This window comes from Melozone crissalis, unplaced genomic scaffold (genome assembly GCF_028551555.1).
Source record: "Melozone crissalis strain CALT ecotype California unplaced genomic scaffold, PUWL_Pcris_2 ptg000081l_1, whole genome shotgun sequence".
NCBI lineage: Eukaryota > Metazoa > Chordata > Aves > Passeriformes > Passerellidae > Melozone > Melozone crissalis.
Window position 1 is genome coordinate 18,266,282 of NW_026535858.1, and position 22,126 is coordinate 18,288,407.

A 22,126-nucleotide genomic window follows, 5' to 3' on the forward strand; every position below is an offset into this window, starting at 1 on the left:
CCACTTATCTACAGCAAAAATGCAGAGTTTTAATTTCCAAAGAATCTCTGGGGATGCTGGGACTTAGCTAGCTATTTTTTTTACAGTGCAATTAAAAAAATGTACATGTTGCACTTCATAATGCTTCTCATCTCCTGTCAGTGACATTTTCATTGGGGAACACAAATATTACAACAGTACTGTTAATATATAGATGTGTCAGGCAATTGACAGCGAGACACCCTTACAGCCTGCGGAAATAAATGTTCTTTCCTCCTCTAAGATGATCCCCATTTCAGTAAATGGAGCTACCTTAAGATAATGAGATTATTGTGCATTTAATTATTAATAAACTAGAGATATCCTAAAACTAGCTTTGGTATTCTCATTTGTTTTTTACCTGTGAGTATGCATAGGACAGATAAATTAAAATTCAGAGCTCAGCTGCAGAACCTTGAATCATGCAAATTCAATTTGCAAAGTTGGGGGAAAACCCACTCTTTCCCTGGCTGAGCTATGTGCTAGGGTGGCATCCTGGTTTGTTTTCTTTTTCCAATAGAATAATGTTCGCTTCAAAAATGGCACTGAAAAGTCAAATTTCAAATGGTATAGATATAATTCAGGCCATTATTAAGTTAGTATTTCAATTACTTAAAGTAATTACTAATTTAAGTAATTACTAATTTAAGTAATTACTTAAATTTAAGTAAATTCAATTACTTAAATTAAAGTAATTAAATCTGTTGTAGTCAATTAGCATTCATTCATTCGTTGACTCATTCACTTTAGCACATAAAGGTAAATCAGAAAATAACCTGACTACCTACCCTGAAATTAGAGAATTTAAGAGCTTAAAGCAAGCACAATTAAATGCTATAGTGCTCAGTGCTGGTACTTGTAGATGATTGCTTCAGTCTTCTGGAGATAAAACTGTCTGCTGAAGAATCTCAGAATGAGATATGACCTGGCTGATAGATATTTCATGTGGCAGCAGTTTATGTAATTTACAGTGCCAGTCTCCCCAGTTTTCATTTGGGGATCCGCTCTTTATTCATAGAAACTTTAGCACAAATATACCTGCGAGTGCCCAGGAGAAATGGATGTTGCTATTTACACTACTGGCACTAGCATATAGGATGGGCTATAGAATGTACTGCTCCAACAAGCCAGGAACTGAAAAATCATATAGTTTCATCAAGCATTGTTAATAAAAAATGTTTTATCAACTCATTACTGGTAATGTTACGGTTTCTTAGGAAACAAAAAAACCTCATTAAATTTCTTTACCTGTCTTTGTCAATATAATTTAATGCTTGCGGTTTCCCAGATGCCTGGAAGAAGCCAAACATATCCACCAGACTATTCACTTACTCAGGTTCCTGTATTGACCCTCCAACACAATGGAATCTCTCAGGAACAGTCTTCCAGTCTTTTGCCATCTTAACCATGGCTCCTGCATCTAGGACACCATAGCCAAACAAATGGTTGAACTCCAGTCCAACACCATTCCTACGCCACCTGTGAACCTCATCATGAAGCTGGTTCCTCTTGGAGGTGAGCACTGTCAGATGCTGCATGTCTCTCCATGTCAGATGCAAGCTGTGGAAGAGCAACATGAGAAACGAACGTTACAGTATTTCCAAGCAGATATTAAAGAAAAACTGTGCTTGAGTAAGGCTTTGGGTAAAGTTTGCTTCCATGAATAACACTGAAATTGTAACTACACAAATATTCAGTAACAAAGCTTCTATTGGTCCTTCTATTGAGCTCAGTGGGAATAAGAATATGTTCTCCAAAATTGCAAAACCACTTCTGATTCAAACCATCAGCCTAAAAGGACGTGCTTTTCAGCTTTCAGTGCCCCAAGTAATAGGCATGTGTATGTGCTGAATGTACACCAGAACAGCCAATTACCGTCATTCGCCAAGGTGACACAAGACAGCTGAAAAGAAGATATGGCTTGCATCATTCTTATTGAGATCTTTTAAAAGCTTGCTCCATATCTTAAAGCTGTACTTTCTATTTCATAGATTGGTCTGGTTTGAGAGACATGTCAGTCCTATATTGTGTATGAGCTGACAGACATAATGCAGGCAAGAACACGCTTCATGGGAGATTGTCAGTGACTCCTGGCAAGGCTCATCCAGGATGCACAATACAATTCAATACAGCCAGAAGGATATGGGAGACACTGACAGTTCCTTCTCTCTCCTGCTGCCTTCTCAGCAAAGCCTAGAAATTCTAGCGCAAGCCAGGGGTATTAAGTCTAATTCCTATTCATTATAATGGCAGAGTAATTCCAGTCTTTATGGGTAGCTCAAATGAAAAAGAATAATTATTACTGAGATATTTAGGATCCAGTCCAGTTTAAACATTTAGTGGTCAGAAAATTCATTAAACCTTTACATTTTTATGGCCATATTAATATTTTATATAGTGGCTGTCCCACTAAATGAATTTGATAGTAGAAGGAATGATCATCCAAAGCTTAACATTTGGCATGCGTTTTACATGTATAAAACCTGAAAAATGAGACTTGGACCAAGTCATGTTCTGAGCACGATAGCCATTGCTCTGTTATTGTAAAATAACTCACAAATCTTCATTATTCTGCACTGTTGAAGGAAACTGTGCACATAGTACTCACTTCATGCTGTGGTTACAGCAACTGAAGCTCTGTAACTAAGCAAATGTTGCCTCAGTTCATGAAAAAAATTACCATATTGAAAGGAAAACTTTTCCTAATCAGTAGAGAAGAAGGTAATGATTTCAAGATATAAAAATGGTTCCAGTGTCAGGAATACCATGGACATAGTAAACAAACAATGGATATTTATTCCTTCATGTAATAGAGCAATTACACAGCACAGAAGCAAGCTACCAGCAATGGGTTAAGGAAACAAAGAAAACATTCCACACCACCATTGCAAAAAAAAATATTGAGGAACTGGTTGTTACTGTATGACCTAGGTGCCAAATACAGACAATCTGAAAAAGAGTTAGACAACTCCAAGGAAGATCAATCTGCCTGTGGCTATTAAACAGAAGAGACCCACTGCTGTCTCTACAAATCATGGATCAACAAAGGCCTTGTTTTAAGATCACTTTTAATCCTCACTTCTTGTCCTCTTCCTAAGCATCTGTCATTGCAGACAGTATCCTGGCACAAGATGAACTCCTGTCTCATATTACTGGGTCATTCTTATATTTTTATAGGCTGGGCATTTCACAGAGGACATGTGGAGAAATTAAATAATCTCTTCCTCCAAACAGTGCTAGAGAAGTCTAATTCCCAGATGCAGAGGATGGGGAGGACACAGAGAGAGCCAGACAGCCAAAATACATCTGCCATGCAACTTTGGCAAGGCTGTTGCTCCATCTGCAAGTCACCATGCACGTCACTACTGTACAAGGTGGTTTTTGAGCTGGTTACTGCAGCCTCATGCCACAGCCAGCAAACTGAAATGATGAACACCATTAAATAAACCACAGCCCCTCTCCTCTCTAGAGCCCATGAGGAATTTCTTAACAGCATACTTAGCCTCCAGGGCCAGGGCGAACACTCCGGCTGCTTCAGGGGCAGCTGCAGATGTGCCTGAATGACGCAGGGTGCAGTTGCCATACAAATCTGTTGTAGCCTGCAATGACATTAGATGTAATTAATAAAACTAGATATCCTATTTTCACTGCAGCTACAGACTCAGAAAAATACAGAAAGTGGAGTTAGTGCCCTTGCTCTTTCATTGTATTTATGCCCATGCTCTGTTCTCTTTTCTGGAAAAGTGTATCAATTTAAAACCACAGTGAGACACATTTAGAGCATAAATGAAAGAGCAAGTCATCAGGTAGTAAACCAGTGGTCATTATCACTTAGAACCCATCTACTTCTAACAAACATGGCTTAACCAAAGGCCTTAAATTCGTTTCTGATTATCAAAAAGACTTGAAACTAGAATTGGTAACACTATTGAATTTATTAACATTTGTCCAACTCTGAGACCAGCAGCACCACCAGGCTGCTGTCTTCTGTGCAGATTAGTCACTAGCAGAGACCAGAAAAAAACCCTCAGAAATGCATTTATGGCAATAATTACAAAGATGCCACAGATCATTTTGGCTGGTATCATCACAGAGCTGACTGAAGACAGAAAATAGTGCTCTGTCTGCTACTGCATGTGGGCATTTAGGATTGCACAGTGTGTCTTGGGGATTTGAAACAGGGCCATGGAAAATGTACAACAACTTTTTGCAAAAAATAACTTTGAGTCAGCATGCGTGCATTTTCCACTCTGTAAACTGAACTAATCTGAAGGTGCTAAAGAGCGATGATCATTACAGTGGAAGAAAATCCCAAATACAATTAAACAGAACTTGCCTGTTTTCCAGCTGTAGGTATAGCCCTGCAGCAACAGCAGGCTCTGGTAATCTGAACCCCTATATGTCCTCTGTGGGTGATTAAATGTCATTCTGCTCTGTGCTGCTTGTACAGCAGAAGTCTGCCAGTACAAGAAAATATTATCTCAGACGTTAACTTAGATTTTTACAGAAACCTTCTGTCACACTGTCCTTCACAAAGAGGGCAACTGAACTTCGTAATCTGGTTTCTGATAAAGGAAAGCACCGCCTTTCCTTTGAAGCTCTAAAAGATGGAAGATCATTCTGTTCTCAGTAAAAATCCCACATCTTCTCAGCTGACAGTTTTGGCACCATCAGATACTGCAAATGAGAAAATATTCCTCGCAACAAAGACTCACCACACCAGCCTCTGGATTTCTCTTCCTCCCATTACTAAAGGTGGAGGCTAACGTTGAAGAGCAGCTTTCATCATACAGAGCTGTCCGTCCATCATTTATGGCAGAATTGATGGAGATTGTCCACATGCTCGATGCATAACCATCACAGTTACAGTCATCATAGCTGCCTCCATCTCCAGAGGCCCACACATAGATGCTGCCTTTTCCACCCCGGCCCTGTGAGAGGAGAAAATCAACCCTCTGGAGTTAAACAGCAAATAGGAGATAGCAGCAACTTTAAACTTCTGAAGTGCTCAGGCCTGAACAACAGGCCCAAGCCAAAGTTGACTTAAGATGAATCCTGAAAATCATGAACTAGATACTGTCTATGGTTAGCCATTTAACAAAAGAATCTTGCATACAGACTGACCAAGCTGCTTTAACATGAAACTGGCTGCTTTAAAAACTTTCACATGACCTTATGTAACTATCTGCAAGATATGTTAATAAATGTATCATTTAAAGAAACCTTCCAAACTGACATCACCAGATGTTTATTTGCAAGAAGCTCTATTCCCACCATGGCCCGCGCTCTGCCAAGCCCTGGTCCCTGTTGGTTGAGAAGCGTGTTATAAAAGCTGGAACACTTGATTTGCAGTGACTTTGGAGACCTCACTTAGGAGTGAACGCACTTCTAGGACCTCCCAGTTCCCTGGAAAGTTCTCCAAATAGCCACTGCAACAGACCAATGGCTGTGGGTTCTGGATGATGGCAAAGTATTTAGGCAATTGGTGATGTATCTTTCTCAATCACTATTCTCTGTCTCTCATACAGTAATTATTAGTTGCATTATCTTGCTTGTTTTGTTTGTTGCTGAAGCCAAATGCATAGTAAGCTTATTGTTTTATTAAATGTATTGTTTCACCTCTGTGTTGCCTCAGTATTAGTAGTAAAATAAGGCCATTCTTTATTGTGTCCATGTCCTTTAAATCATCCCCATCAATTGGCAAAACAACTGCACATCTAATTGTAAACCTGAGCATCTCTAAAGGAGAAATATGGCACAAATAAAACATATATGCAACTTCAGCTGTGATACACAGATCTCTGCAGGTTACTAAATCCAGGTAAATGGCAGCCAAAGCCAGTTCAGCGATCTTGTGTACACAAAGCACTTCCATTTATCACCTGGTTTGCTTCACACCCTGAAGGCTCCTGTGGCACATGCCAAGACATTTTATGGATTCATTAGCATTTATGCCATGGTCTAAGTGCTATGAGGAAAAGTGTTTTAAAAGGGATATAGGTCATCTCACAGGCTGGGTTTGTAAGATCCAGTTTGGTTCAGACAATGGCTAAAAAGCTCTACCAGCACTATTTTCTCTCAATACATTTCTTTTTCCAAAGGTATGATTGGCTCAGAGTTGTTTTTCTGACAAACCAGATTCTACTTTTAAGGAGAAAATAAAGCTACAAGGCCTTTCAAAAAATCTACAGAAAAACAGTCCCGCAATTATTCTGAGACGGACAGGACTGACTGAAGTTGAAGGGCTACTATAAAGGCTTGCCATTAATTAAACAAAAGAAATCCATACCCTCTCCCCAGCTTCTAGATAGGCAGGTAGTGGGAAAGGATCAACTCAGCTCCTTTTAATTCCATAATCAGAAAGAGGTAGGAGCTGTCTGAAAGAGAGTCAGATGTGACAACTTCAACTCTCAGGGAAAGATCTGTGGTAAGGAACTCAAAGCTCAGATCTCCAAATGATTCCAGCACAGCCACCATTTCTCTCTATGTTTAGTTCAAGTAGTCCAACATTTACTTCCAAGATCACCAGAAGTCTGCAAGGCTAGAATTTAACACACTGTTTAGACGCACTGAGCAAAAGACTAAAAAATTTCTTCTGGTCTTCTCACTGCACAGCATGAAATGGAAGTTAATGAATATAAAAACGTAGTCACCTGCAGTAGCATTTTAATAGGGAACCTTTTCAGTCAGGATTTTACATCAAATCTGAGCTCCCAGCAGTAGCTTCTATTTTTCATTGCACCCCACTGAACAGAGCAACTTCATTATTTCAAGCACGTTAGTGAGTTGCATTATAATCCACTGAATTGCACAGCAGGATTGCTGACACTGGGATATGTAACATCTCAGGACACAGATTTTCATAATAAAGATAATGACTATGAAAAAGCTCTCTGAAATCCATCTAAGAACTTCCACAAAGGCCTGCTATCAGTTGCATTTTAAGGGAGGAGGATATTGTTGCAAAAACATGTACTTTGAAGAACAAAATCATGCTAGCAATTTATTTTAAAAATAAAATTCAGTAGAACAAGACCAGTAGTGCCTTTTTTCTCTTGGACTTTTTCCATATGCCACCTTTTGCTCTGAGTGCCATTAGTTTACGGGCCTAAACCTTGTCTTTGAACTGCTTTCAGAGGCTACATCCCAATCTTGCTGCCATCATTCCCACCTACATCACCACACCACTTTGCAACTCTGTACCTGCTTTGGACAGCCTCAGTCCCAAAAAACCAGGTGGCTGTCCAACACAGAAAGCAGGTGGCAGGAATAGGATGCTCATCATGTATGGACCCGTTCTTAAACAATCTCATTTCTTGTCATTTGAAAGGGAAACACTCCAATTTCATGTGAGAAATTCACTAAAGTGCTAACATGAATTTAACCTCAGCAGTGTCCAGCACACAGAAAAAACTTAGCCATGCTCAGCAGGACTGTTTTGTGCTGCCAAGAATTTTACCCCATGAATGAGATTTGTAGCTGAATGGCAGAAAATGCATGTAACATATTGTTGGTGTGAAGCAAGAGGAAGTCACAGAGGAACTGAAACTCTGGGATGGGTTTTATGCATGCAATTACTGTAACTTTGAGAATGGCTTCACGATATTGCTTTCACAGGAGTCATATCCATAAGTGATCTTAGTGTTAAAACCTACAACTCATCTCTTAATACTCTAATTTCAATTGCCTTTCCTTCCTATCCAGCCCTGGAAAGACAAGCAAACACGGCTGGAATAAACTGACAGCAGTCCAACTGCATTATTTGTAATGAGGCTTAGGACTTGTTGTTCACATGTCCCACAGTCAGATCCCACAGAAAAACTGCCTGCACAGGCTAGCTGTTTCGTGGCAGTTCTCAGGAATTGTGTAGTTTACCAGGTAAAAATATACAGCTTCAGGAGAAGTAAATTTTCAGTTCTCTGGATAGTAGTAGTAATAAAACTGATCTAGTCTTCATCTAGTGGGCCGCATCCTTGCTCGTGGCACAACAGGCGTTCAAGAATTAGATGGCCTTTAAGGTCCGTTCCTACTCAAAGCACTCTATGATTCTATGATAAGCAAGAAAAATAAAATCCAGTTGTATTAACTAAACATCATATTTAAAGTGAACTGAAAGCTCTTATTTGCATCTCAACCTTATGTGAACCTAAAACATATTACTGGTGTGACTCAAGCTGCTGTACATGTGGACCAAAAACGGGATGGAAGAAGGCAACAGTAACATACACTGTAACCACCAGAGGGAGCCTGAAGGAAGAGTCAGGAAGAACAAAACACCAGGAAGGTTTTAAGATACATTTTAAAGGACTATCTTTCCTCCACAATCTTGTAGAAATCGGCTCATTTCCTCCAAAAGTGATGCATGGCTTGGCACTCACCTTTCTGAGCCATCTGAAGATATATCTCACTCAGAGCTGAAAATGGATCATGGTGGATTTAATACCAGCCCAAGAGAGGCCCAGTTCTCAATTCAAGTTGAACCAGTTTTAAGTGTTTGGCAAGGCTATATGTTTAGTAATTCACAGACAGTTCCTGTGAAGCTCTCTTTAAGAAAAGAGCAGATTTTCTATTTCTGGTGTCTTTAGTGGGAAGCTGCACCATGAGGAAATGTTCCCTGAGAAACATTCTTACCCCTTTTTCTGATCTTCCATAAGTGCATAATCCTAGATAAATATCTTTTGTAAGCTACCTTGCAAAAGTGAGCTGGCAGAAGACTTCATCCTTTCTCACTTTATGTAACTTGAGGCATTACTTAAACTATGTTTTTCCCCTTTGTTGTTTTCTTCATTCATTATGCCTGCTGGGCTAGTACCTGAGCCAGTGTTTCCTGAAGCTTTGATTGTTTGATTGTTGCATAGCCACCTATTGTTGCAGCCTGAATAGCTGCTAGTAAAGTCCAGGGTAAGGAAGCAAAAAGGGCCTTTGTATAATATCAACAGATGTTTAATTCAGCTGGCCAGTGAGATGTTCAGAGTCCCAGCGCACACACATGTGGAGGGTCCAGGTTCCCCTCTCTCAAGGAGCCCCCAGAGTGACCCTGGTCTCTGGGCAGTACTAAGATAAGGGCCAATCGGGGGATAGGGAGGGAGTGGCTCAGGGACACAGGAACAGACATAGGAGGAGCAGGGGAAGGAGCCAGTGGGGTCTTACAGGCTTTTGAGAGAAGCTTCTTGTGTTTCCCCAAGCCAGGGGATGCCCTCCAGGGTCTCCACAACTCCCCATTTTGAAATTATTAAGAAAGCTTCTCTGAAGGATCAACACAAAATCAACACAAAATGACAAAAACTCATAAAAGCAGTCATAAGACAGTTTTCAAAATGCAAAAAACTCTGACTCCCCAATGACCAAACAGATTTCTTAGAGCTGGCAGGAGGGATGCAGTGTTCGCTTAGTACGGTTTATCAGGAAACTGAGTGAGGAGAAGGTTTCTTCAGCAGGGATTGGTTCTCTGTCACCTATGGCAGTGTTGTTGGCTGTTACAGACCCTGTATAAGGTAGTGTAGGTGGTGGTGTGCCTGTTGGAAACTATAAATAGAAATCATTAACTTTTAAGAAAAAGATGGTTACTTTAGGGAAACTTTCCTTTCTTTCCCTCCCAATCACACTCCCTCTGGTATTACAAAGGAACTCTGGGAAAAAAGATTAGTGGAGGGAGACCATAGGTGAAGGGAAAGGGAGGTGGGAATTTGTGGGAACATAAAAAAAGAGTAACAGGACAATGGAAAGGAAAAGGGGAAAGTGGGAGGGAGGTACAGATGCCAAAGGAATTTTTTGGGTTCTATTTCCTTGGTAGGTGTGTGGAAGACTTCTATGATGTGGATAATATTTTGCAGGTTTGCAGTCTGGTGCATGTTTACTACCTTGCACTGGAACTCTACCAGGTCTTGCCACATCGGCTGCTTGGGGGCCATTTCTTCCTTGTATTATATTAAATTCCACAATTTCTCCATCTCCTAGACTGTGGAGATATTTCCTGGGGTTATTTTTTTTATAGCAGTCTTATGAACAAACACATCTTTGTTATCATTCCAGGTTATGAAACTGTATCTGTATTTGACATTGAACCATTTCACTGTCCCCAAAATGTTCACAGCAAGGACTTTTTTACCTTTGTCAGTGGGTTTGTGTTTGTGTTGGTGGTGCTAGACGCGTTGCTGGTGCTGGTGTGTTGCCGTGCAAAGTTCATCACACTCCCGGCGCTGGTGGCCACGCTGAGATTCAGCCTCTTCTCCTTCTCCGCTGGGTCTGTCTTGGTTGGTGCCTGCGCTGCTGGCATGGGGGCAGCAGTTTCGCTGCCAGGACTGCGGCTCTAAGCCATCCTCCGGTGGGGCTGTCCGCCTGCCCGGAGACAGCAGCACCCTGGGCCCACTGGTCTTGCCCGCCTGCCCTTGGCCCCCATGCAGCGGGCTGCCACGGGGCAGGCTGGGCAGCGAGTATCAGCCAGCTCACTCTGGCCATGTGGAGCAGCAGTGGGGAGGCCATGGGTTTTCTGCAGGAGCAGCTGTTCAGTGCGAGGGGGGATGACTATCACCACCTGCTCCGTCTCGCAGTGCTATAGCAACCAAGGTAAACACGTCTGTGGGAGGAAGCGTAAGTACCAGAGGGCAGAAGGGGGGACCCCGCAGCTCCAACCATGGGGTCTCTGCCATCCTGAGCACGTGAATGTGATCATGCGGCTGCGGCCATGTGGTGAGAGCCAACCTGGGCAGCAGGAGTAAACACGGGAGAACCCGGAGAAGTCTATCCTTGTGACAGGGGAGGAGGTGCAGGGGCACAAAGAGGGGAACATGGAGGAGGTGTTTTCAGCTGTTTTTTAAATGGTCCTCAAGATTCAGAATGCATTTCATCATCATATTAAATAAAGAACAGAATTCTGTCTTAGTTTTTAAATTTCCCAAATTACTTCCAAAAATTTATTGGTTTGGACCGACCTTGAGAAGTTGGGACAATAAAGAGAAAAAAATTGGGACAATTCCAGACAGGGAGTCCAAAATAGTGGTCTTATCTATAAAATAAGACTTAATTGGAACATAGTGCTTACTTACATAACATAAAGCTTAATGTGCACACACCACCTGCCAGGTTATTCAGAGGACTTGCAACAACAGGAGCATGCGCTGCACAGTAGAGTGAAGTAGATTTTGAGAATCTAAAATAGGAGGAGACTTATGGGAAAACATTGATGAATATGCATTAGCATACAGTATATAAGTTGTGTTTGGATCCTTTTGCCTTTTGTACATGAGCAGGGTGGGATGCCCTCCCCATATCCCGACGGATCAATTTTTGCTTATGTTTTATCTGAGCCACTGCCAAATTTCTTTTTGTAACTACTGGATTATATTTGATTGTATTATAAAATGGCTGCTCAATTAAAAACTGCTGCTAAATTTTAAGTCTGTGAATTATTAAATTAGAGATATGGGACCTCATTTATAACAAGGTAAACTTCTTGTTCTGCATGGGTGAGTGCTGTTTCCATCTTAACCCAGTCTCTCCCCAACACCGGAGAGTAAAAGGAGGAAGGAACCAAAATTTCAAACTCACCACACTGGGGTAAAAAAAGCCCAAATTCTCAGGGTGGTCTAGTGCAGATGTTTTCTAGGAGAAGAGGTCTCTCCTAGAGACCTGTTCAGTGTGCCATTTGTGCAGTCTAAATAGCTGCTAGTAAAGTCCAGGGTAAGGAAGCAAAAAGGGTCTTTGCATAATATCCACAGAGGTTTAATTCAGCCATGTGGTGAGATGTTTAACAGAGTCCCAAAGCACACACATGTGGAGGGTTTTTATGAGTTTTTTTCATTTTGTGTTGATTTTGTGTTGATCCTTCAGAGAAGCTTTCTTAATAATTTCAAAATGGGGAGTTGTGGAGACCCTGGAGGGCATCCCCTGGCTTGGGGAAACACAAGAAGCTTCTCTCAAAAGCCTGTAAGACCCCACTGGCTCCTTCCCCTGCTCCTCCTATGTCTGTTCCTGTGTCCCTGAGCCACTCCCTCCCTATCCCCCGATTGGCCCTTATCTTAGTACTGCCCAGAGACCAGGGTCACTCTGGGGGCTCCTTGAGAGAGGGGAACCTGGACCCTCCACATGTGTGTGCGCTGGGACTCTGAACATCTCACTGGCCAGCTGAATTAAACATCTGTTGATATTATACAAAGGCCCTTTTTGCTTCCTTACCCTGGACTTTACTAGCAGCTATTCAGGCTGCAACGACCTACTGCAGAGGTTGCTATGCAGTACAAGTCAGCTGGAGGCAGCGACTCCTTGGCATCCCTGAACTGCTGCCCATTTTTTGTATTGCCAGGGTTTTCTGGAGCCTGCCTGCATGTTCCTGCATCCCTAACATCTCTCACTCCCCTGGCTCCTCCAGATGCCAGGATGATTTGCCTAGAGCAATCTGGTAGCCTGTGACTTCTTGGATCCCTTTGCTCCTCTCCTACACTGATGACTTGGACACTTTTAAAAACCTAAAGCAAAATTTAGGCAGAAACAATTTCTGACAGCCAGCCAAGCAACCTTGATTTAACCTCAGAGATACCTCAGAGAAAACACAGCAAGAAACATACTTGGATTGCCAAAGTTTGCCACCACACAGGTTTAGGCGCACAGCTACCCTGTTTGAGCTGAATGCCTTTGCACTTCTCCAGTTCCTTCCAAAAGCCTGGAGATGCTGAACTGTAACCCTGGAAAAGCCCAGCACAGCCACAAGCCATGCAGTTCAGCTGGGAAGAAACAGCAACAGGGTTATCCTCTCAAATTCATCACTGATGAAGGCCCTGTCCCTTCCCTGCTGGCCTAATCTTCTGGTATTCAACAGTGGAAGAGGAAAGGCTGTTTTAGCAGGAGCAAGAACTCAGTTCAACACTTGGCTACTGTGCAGAGGATAACTATCAATTGGAACCACACTTCCAACATACTTCTCTTTGTGTCCCTTTCACATTTTGCTGCCTTTAGTAACTGTCTGTCCAGTTTGTCCTAGCAGATTTCTGAAACTATTTGGGTCAAGTAATAACCACCAAACTCCAAGACTGCTGTATACAAGGCTCAAAAAATCTAAGACATATAATTTATAAACTCTAATAAAAGGCTTTCTGTAACTTATTTTAGAATTGGTCACAGAAGAGTACTGAACTCACATATGCCAACCCATAATTAATTGCTTAATTGTTAATACCTCCTTTGGCTAAAAATAATGCTTGAGCCATTTTCTACATCTAAATTGCTGTTGAAATTGGATGGGCTTCTCTTAGCCAAGAGAAATATATGTAAAATTATGTTTTTGGTGAAGAGAGGCAGCATTAGGTTTCAGGGAGGGTTCAGCCTAGCAGGGCAACAAGAAGGGAACTTGGAAAATGCTAAGGCAAAACCTTTTAATTAGCCATTTCTTTTTTGCTGGATGCTGGGCTGCGCACCACAAGTGAAAATACAACAATTCTACAGGCCTAATTCTAGTATTGATAATATTTGCAAAAAAATCAATCTCATTCTCTTCTCATTATTTCTGAACTAGATTATCACTCAGAAAGACTCTACACACCCAATTTACTCTTTAGCAGTGACAATGCTGGTTTCCCTTGCCAGCATTCCCAAGTGGTGTGATGAACTCTAGCCTCATAGGTCCATCTGTGCTCCTGGAAGCATTGTGCAAAGGTTGCCAGCTTGCAGTATCAGCCTTGCTGGGAAGCTAAACCATGTTATCTGCTGAGCTGTGGCACAGAGATTAGGCAAAAAAGCACTCCTGGGGGCAGAGTGATACAACAAAATCAGCATTTTCAGGCTACATTATTGTCTTGCCTCCTTAGAAAACATCCCTGTCAGATGACCAGGGTTCAGAATTGCAAGCAGATACAACATGTGTGGGGGTTTAATAAGGTTTGATTTTATCTTAGATGAAAAAGACAAGGCATGGAATTATAATGCATATTTCAGACACAATGGCAATACGATAGTAAAGGGCTCCCAAGTTATAAAGGAGCTTGCTGGGCTTCCTCAAAAAGTGAGTAATCAGATGGTTGTCATATAATAAATTTTCCTGTCCTCACTTAGCTGTTGAACAATAAAATTATGTTAGAGGCATGTGGCATCTAACTGTATATACTTCATTAACATGATATTTTCAAAGAACAATAACAGAATTTCTGTGCACTTGGAGAGAGGTAAATGAAAAATATTTCCTTTTGTTTTTTACACTGTCAATTCTTCCTTCATTGGTGAGCCCAGTTACAAAGCCATGATGTGACTATGAATTCTTAATACTGCTCCCTAGGTAATTTGTACTTGGGCATTGTTTTCTTAGGTAGAACTACACTAGGGTTAGCAGTGATGTTTTCACCAGCACAAGCACAAATGGCTCATGTCTTATATATTCTGGCTGAGAAGGTGAAATTTCAAGGAATTCATTCAGTCCATGAGCAACCACTCACAACCTCCTAATATAAAAGTCTACATCATAAAAATGCAATAGATAAGAGACCACTTGATTTGATTACTTCTTTTTGTTGCCTTAAATTGCAGTAACTGAAGCTGGAAAGAACTAGACTCATGAAATGGCAAATAAGAAGTGTTTACTGGACACTACACTACAACCAGGTTATACCATAAAATGTAAGTGGAATTAGTCCTTAACCTAGGCTGCCTTTTGTGACCGTCGTCACAGGGGTTCTTGGGTGAGGGGAGAGACGATAATGTTGACTCCATGTTCAGAAGGCTTGATTTATTATTTTATGATATACATTACATTAAGACTACATTAAAGAATAGAAGGAAAGGTTTTCCTCTCAGAAGGCTAGCTAAGAATAGAATGGAATGAATAACAAAGGTCTGTGGCTCAGACAGAGAGTCCAAGCTATCTGGTCTGTGGTCGGCCATTAATTGTAAACATTCAAGATGGCCCAATCACAGACACACCTGATGCATTCCAGAGCAGCAGATAACCATTGTTTACATTTTGTTGCTGTAGCTTCTCAGCTTCTCAGCAGGAAAAATCCTAAGAAAAGAATTTTCACAAAAGATGTCTGCAACAGCCTTTTCCTGTTTAAGATGACAGGTGATACAATTCTGGATGCAAGATACTAAAGAACAGAAAGTCTCTATTTAAGAGAGATGTGTTGTCACAGGATTTCCATCATCTCTACCTCCTTCTCCAAGCCTTCTAACCCCCAAAGTGGGTAAGCACAGCTCAGACAAGGGATATGTAAATCACACAGGATTGCTTTGTCCAGTCATACAATGCATACAATGAATGCAAGGCCCCCTAATTAGACAAGTACTGTAAACATACAACTTTCAGTCTAATCTTTAAAACCTAAAAGTTTTTAAAAGTCCTTTCCAGTTACATCCCAAATAAGTATTTTCTAGCAGCTGAAAGTTGCATCAGGTAAGAGCGTTCACCTGTGTCAGGCCAGTGCTGGTAATTGCCAAATACTTGTGGACCTTTGTGTGTATGAAACTCCTTTCAATCCCTATTCCCAAATTCTTGCTAATTCAACTGTGAGGTCACATATCCTTGCAGTGCAACCCCCAATGTTCAGTGACCCAGCCATGCTGGTGACCACTGTCCTTGAACTAAAGCCATGAGATAACACAGGTGAAGCCAGATCACATTAAAAAATATCTTAGTAACAAAAAGCAGCTTGAGTACCTTTCCCAATAACTTCTGATTCCATGGGTTATGCTGACACCCAGTTCACGCACACACTAATAATTTTGTGCTTAGCCTTGGATATAATTAGTAAGAGAGCCCATAAAGGAGTTCCCAGTGTGATGACAGATTGTGTTGTCCTTAATTCAGTGCTGCCTCTATTAATGCTATTTACCTTCTCAGCGAACAGCCCACCAAAATGAAGGTATGATTAAGGCAAAGGCAAGAAGGAGTTTAACACATGCCAAGAATGGATAATGGAAGAGGAAAGGTAGGAAAATAGAATCAGAGAATAGTTTGGGTTGGAAGGGACCTTTTAAAGGCCATCCAGTCCAACTCCACTCTGCAATGAGCCAGGACATCTTCAGCTAGAAGAATAAGTATCAGAAATAGAAGACATGTTGGCCTTAGTCCAGCTGGTTATAGCTGGGTGGCTTCAAGACATAAAAATAGACATATAAACTTGAAGTTTCACAGTTTCTGCAGTTTTTATCATATTGTCATTGTCAGGTGACTAGTTATCTCCAAATCTCAGTAGCTCTGGAAGGAGAAATTCTGAAGGATATGAAAGTGAGAATGGAGATTGCGGGAAGGATGAAATACTTGGCAGAGTCCTCTTTGAACTGGGCTCCCAAGTGTAGTGGCAGCAAGGCAAAGATAACCTGTGTTTGTCAACTCAATTAAATGCACATTCTGTGTAAGAATTCTGTATCGCTCTTACTTACTGATTTTTATTTTATTGCATTAGAAGCAAGGATATTAATCTTGCTCCATGCAAGAGCTCTTATTTTGCCTTCTAGGACATTTGGAAGTATTGCTTTTAGTTTAAGAATACATTTTTATTCTCAGCATGTTGCTTTCTCCCCACCAATATTTCAGCTTCATCATTAAGTCATGAGCCATAACTGGTGAGAATCAGCTCTAGGCTGATAAAAAGAATTCCTACATTTTTTTATCTCTCAGTTTACAAAAGATACTTTTTAATAAGATAGGAGAGTTACACTGAGAAATAATAATAAACTAGATTTACATTTTTAATCAATAGAGAATGTGATGCATATATTATAGACCTAAACTAGGTAAAAGGGTATTATATCAAAGGCTTGTTAGTCTTCCTTTACATGCAGCCAGCTCTGCAGTGGGTTTTTCAGAGCATCATGGAGAATACCCAGCATCAACTGACAGCTTGAAATACCTCTAGAAAATCTGGCTCTTCAAAAAAACCAAATCAGAACAAACTATACCCAAAAAAACTGCTCTATTAGGAAATGTAATGAGCAAAAGAAGGGTAGATAAAGCTAAGATCATAACACAAAGGGAGTTATTTGGGGCAGAACTGTCCCATCTTCTGTGCACATACTGCCAGGAGATAGCTGGGATACTGCCACTACAAGGTTAAGTGTAATTGTCCCAAGACAGCAATATTTTTTTTTTGTAGAATCCAGTATAGTTCCTCCTAATTCTCCAATGGCCGAGAGAACTGGTTTACTACTGCAGGCTCTCCTCTTAATTTTATGTCTCCTGATAAAAGAGACATATGTCTCCTCACAAAAGCAATCCTTGCCAGAGCACAGATCACTGTCACTGTGCTCTCTCTTTCCTGAGACTTCAACGTAAGTGATCTCAGGGCTCCTTTTTATCTTAATACTGCAAATTATTTCTTGAAGAGAATCACAAACACTCCTGAAGGCAAGGTATTAAAAAGGTAATATGCCCAACCCTCTGAGTATAGGACTCCAACCAAGCAACGAAACAGAAAAGAAAAATCCCTACTCTGATATTTAACATTGAAAGAGAAGGTTAATTCCAGTGTAACTGCACAAATTAAAGCATAGGGCAATATGACAGCAAGTTAATTCAAAGGCATTTTTTATACCAAATTACAAAAAATCCCCATGATTATGATTTAAAATCTGCTTCTCTTGAAGGGTAAAATAACTCTAGTTCAGTTTTCAATCTTCCCCTTTTTTTGCTACTTTTACACAAGTTCTCCATTGGATGAGGACAGCACAGAAATTACATGGAAACTTTTCTGTGTTCAACGTTTATATCTGCTACAACCAACATAAGTGGAAGAGAGATCAAGCAACAATAACACATCAAGTTGCTGCTAGAATTGTCATACACCTAAGAAAGATTCTCCTCAAGACCAAAGTGTTTAAGGGGATCTTTATGGAAACACTAGATAAATGAAAATCACAAGAAGAAACACAGCCTGTGTAAGGTGACTTCAGAAGGACTCAACTCATCAGAGGTTTGTACAGTTTATACTAAAAAACTGAGTAGACAGAAGGAATTTTTGACAAGTCTTCCAGTGTTCTTGCAGTACATTGCCAATTTTATGGGTGGAAGCATGAAGACAACTGTAATCCCTCTGTTACAGGCAAAACATCTGAGGGTCAGCATTTGAGAAAGCTTTAGATGCTTCACTACTTGTCACAGCGGTAGATTGAATTATCATGTCACAAAACATGGTAAACAGAACATGCTGCTTACAGTGAGCTGGTGATGAAGAGTGGGAGAATCTGGCACAAGCAAAAGGAAGAAATAATTTGGATAGAAAAGTAATTGTGGAGCTCCCACAGAAAACCATCGCAGATGTTCTGGGTAATTTCAGGTCTTGTCAATACAGAAACCAATCTACAACCAGCCAAGGGGAGGAGGCTCATTCCCTACAGCCACCAGGGGGCACCCATGGTTGTCTTGGCTGCATGACACTAAAGAGGTAGAGATAAAGCCATGCAAGGTTGGTTTGTCTGGGCTAATTTATTTTATTTTTGAGCTGTGGCACACACATTTCCTCCAACCATCTTATAGTGTACTGGTTAAACAGATGACAGGCTGATATTGAGTGTCTTTTACAAAGACCACAGACTGCTCCTAGAAGGAGCTGGGAATGTGGGAATAAACAAGGAGTCTCCTGGATGATATTAGTCCAGGGACATCTGAATTGTTGCAGCTCAATCACAGCTATAATAATGACCATATAATGAGTAACCCAAGAGACACTCCAAATCCAAAAAATAATTAAACTGGTAACATGCCAAAACAGAAAATGCAGTGTCAGTAGCTCAGCTGAGCATCAGTTAGCAGGCTAGAGATAAACACAGTATGCTGAGACTACACAATAAAATCAATACCAAAATATTGCAGAGTGAGCATCAAAGGAACCTTGAAATATGGTGAAAGTTTGATAATTTGTGCAAATGCATTGTGTTCCCAAGTCACTGTTTTCTGCACAAGCATGTACACCCCATTCTGCCCCAGAACCCAGATAATTAAAACTGTTACCTTATTCACACCATCTGCCATTGCTTGCAGCGTTAACTCTCTAGGTCCATCCACAGTCTTCCCATTATCAGTTGGTCCCCAGCTGGCACTATATATATCTATGATTTGAGGCATATGACTGATGGAGGAAGCCTCAATAATGTCTGTCATAAACGGCTGGTCGAGCATTCGAATACCTGTAGTTTTAATCAACATAAGCATGAAATATGCACTACCCAGCACAAAATGTAATCTCAGCACCTGCAGAAGGCCACCAGTTACAGATATTTTAAGTCACTGGCAGTTTTACCCATTCAATAATGCTACACTTGACATTCCCATGTCACCAGGGTGTGCTTACCCAGCAGGATGCCAGTATTAAACACTCAGCCACCAAGGCAGCACAGCCCAGACAGAAAAAGAACTTTATTGTTAGCTTTCTAATTACACCGTATGTTCCATCTAATCTCTGAGAACACTATAAAAATAACAGAATTCAGCAGTCTTAGAAATTCAGTGCTTAAATAATATCAATGGCATTTAATATAAGATTCTGTAAGCTAGCAAAAAAGAGGTCCCCTCCCTCATCTAACATTCAGTTTTGTGTTCACATGTCATTAGTTTTTCAAGTAATTTTTCTGTTTATTTGGGTGCATCTCCAGAATTTAATCAGAGGAGGGAAACATGCTACCCAGCAATTTCCTGGAAAAATATCATTCTGTCAACATGCAGATGCAATAGCAAAATACGGCCAGCATGTGGAGGAAAAAAGCAAAGTAAAACCCACTTCCTTTAACCCATATTGCAGCAGAAGTTTAAGAGTTTAAATGATACAATCTTAGGACATGTCAACTTCATAAAACCTTAAAGTGTTGACTCTAAGTGAGCCAGAGTGCAACAGACAGCAATGCAAGCCCTTACACCCATCGTACCTCACACATAGGACAATTCCAGTGACAGCCAACCTGTCACTTGGTCTCTGGATGAGACCTGAGTAACCAGGGATTCATTCCAAGCGTTATTTATATCCCCGAGTTGAAGTTCAGCTTTTCCCAATGGTTTAGGATAGAGACTGGGCAGAAATCAGTGCCAAACAGTGTGAATGGCAATAAGGATCCTGATTTAGAAGCCAGTGACTTTACTATGTTCAATAAAAAAACATTGTGTTTCAAATATAAGGCTGGAAAAAAGGTGGTATAAATTTCAAATAGAAATCAGACCAAAGCCAGATGTTCTTGATGGGCTAACTCAAGCTAACATGAAGTCAAACTCAATTGGTGAGAAATTGCTTCCCATACTTATAAAATGCAGATCTGCAATCAACAACCCATTCATTCTGCAAACATGACTCCAAACCATGACAGAAGCAGACCCTCAGTTTTCATGGACTTCCAGCGCCATGGACCACACAGTGGTGTTGCCAATGCATATTGTCCTCAGGCAGGGAAGGCTGGCTGGCACTTCCAAAAACTTGAGGGGATTTTAATGCAAAGTGGACAAACACAGAAGATTATTTGTTGGCTGTTGGTCACCAGAAATACTGTCAAGCCTCTTGATTTTTAAGCAACCAGCTTGCAGTTTTAGGGTTATATGAATAATACGGACATGGTCCAGACAAAATCCCATGTCTCAATTCAGATTCCTCAAAGAGTAACTCTTGAAAGAATGTAAATTTTGTGGAATGTCCCATCCCTGAAGGAGATGTTACCCTTCCTGAAGAAAGGAGATATTTATTAGACCTGCCCAGTCAGTTACTAACTCTCACTGATACTTCTTGAGTAAGAGCTTAGCAAACATTGCTTGGTGCTCTTCTCTGGTGGAGATTCAGCTTTCAGTCATGTAGGTGACAGGTGAAATGTGGCCTTCCTCAGATTCTCCTGACACTACAGCAAAACAGGAACTGGCCAAGCAGAGCAGCACTGTCCATGTACACACACTGTGGACCATCGCCGAGAAGCAATGGGTGATGCTCTGGTGTGGATTAGGGAAAGTAAAGTGAAATTCATAAGCATCTATCTCTGCCTGCTGTACCTCAGTTCTCATCATGGAACTGTCTTAAGAGTGGGAAAACAGGATTTCTTCAGATTCAACTAAACTGACACATGGTGTGGAGAGCCTAACTCACTCCAAGCACTGTATTCGGTATATATGTGCAGAGAAGAGCTTGTTAGAAGTAAAAATACTCAAGGTGTGGATGCTGAGTGCTAAGTACCACCTGTTTCATTCTCTGCATCTGCTTCTATCACACTGCATCACTGTTAAAACAGAGGAAAACTACAACCACAGAGATATACAGCTCTGCAGGTCCTGCCCTGTGAGAGCCTAAAGAGTAGGAGCAGCATAACATTGGCCTTTTCAAATGGTTTTTAAGTGCAGCAGAAATTGATACTTTACCTCCTGCAAAATGAGATTTGGCACAAATAATTCTATAGCTACGCAGGGAAGAAGCACTGAAAATCAGCATACAAACAGGAGCTGGCATATGAAGGAGCAGAGCTGCTCTTTAGCACTGTTATTAAAAAGCCTTTATTTATAAGGCCCTTGATTGAAAAGGCAAAGCCAGGGAGAAATTTCTCTCTCCAGCTACTGTGAAAAGTAATAAATACATGGTCCAGCACCAATCTGCAGCCCTTTCGTGAGCAACACCCTCTGTCTCTGCAGGAGGAGCTCTGCCTGAAGCACAGTGGGCTATTTACACCCTGGATTGCTACCATACCTGCCACTTTGGAATTGTATGCAACTCCCACACCGCAGATGTTGTTGTTGGCAGCAGCAGACACCTCTCCTGCACACCTTGTCCCGTGGCTGTGAAAAGGAAGGCAGAGAGACCAGATGAACCCCAGCTAATGCACGTGCTGAGCTGAGCTGGATCACTGTGAACTTGTTTTGCCTCAGTCAGCTCCCAGTGCTGCAGAGGAAAACCATTCAATGCAAAACTGTTGAGTGCTGAATACTGGCACGTGTTCATTCCTTGCTGAAGCAGGCAATATCCAGTTTCCCCTCTGCAGGACGAGTGAGGCTTGCTCTGAGGTTAACATGTATCTCTACACTGCATTTAACTGTAAAGTTATTCAGGCCTTTTCATTTTAGCTTGTGAGACAGGTTCTGCCTCATTAACAAATCTTAGGCTGACAGAACACCATAAATATAAAATCAGTATTAGTTCCTTTATTTTTGCATCTTGATACCATGACACCCATT

The 22,126-nt window shown here is 41.1% G+C and overlaps 1 protein-coding gene across 2 annotated transcripts in view; it reads right to left on the minus strand.

The window, feature by feature from the left end:
- The window catches only part of PCSK2 (proprotein convertase subtilisin/kexin type 2), a 106,685-nt gene that overhangs the window by 3,772 nt on the left and 80,787 nt on the right, over positions 1–22,126 (minus strand). Inside the window, exons 7-11 of one of the 2 annotated variants that reach the window (XM_054290605.1) lie at positions 21,642–21,730; positions 18,947–19,122; positions 4,734–4,949; positions 3,517–3,617; positions 1,351–1,578 (exon numbers count right to left, since the gene is read on the minus strand). In XM_054290605.1, the coding sequence (XP_054146580.1) occupies positions 1,351–1,578; positions 3,517–3,617; positions 4,734–4,949; positions 18,947–19,122; positions 21,642–21,730 (810 nt within the window). The remainder of the gene's footprint in view (positions 1–1,350; positions 1,579–3,516; positions 3,618–4,733; positions 4,950–18,946; positions 19,123–21,641; positions 21,731–22,126) is intronic. The other variant, XM_054290606.1, reaches the window with a different exon arrangement.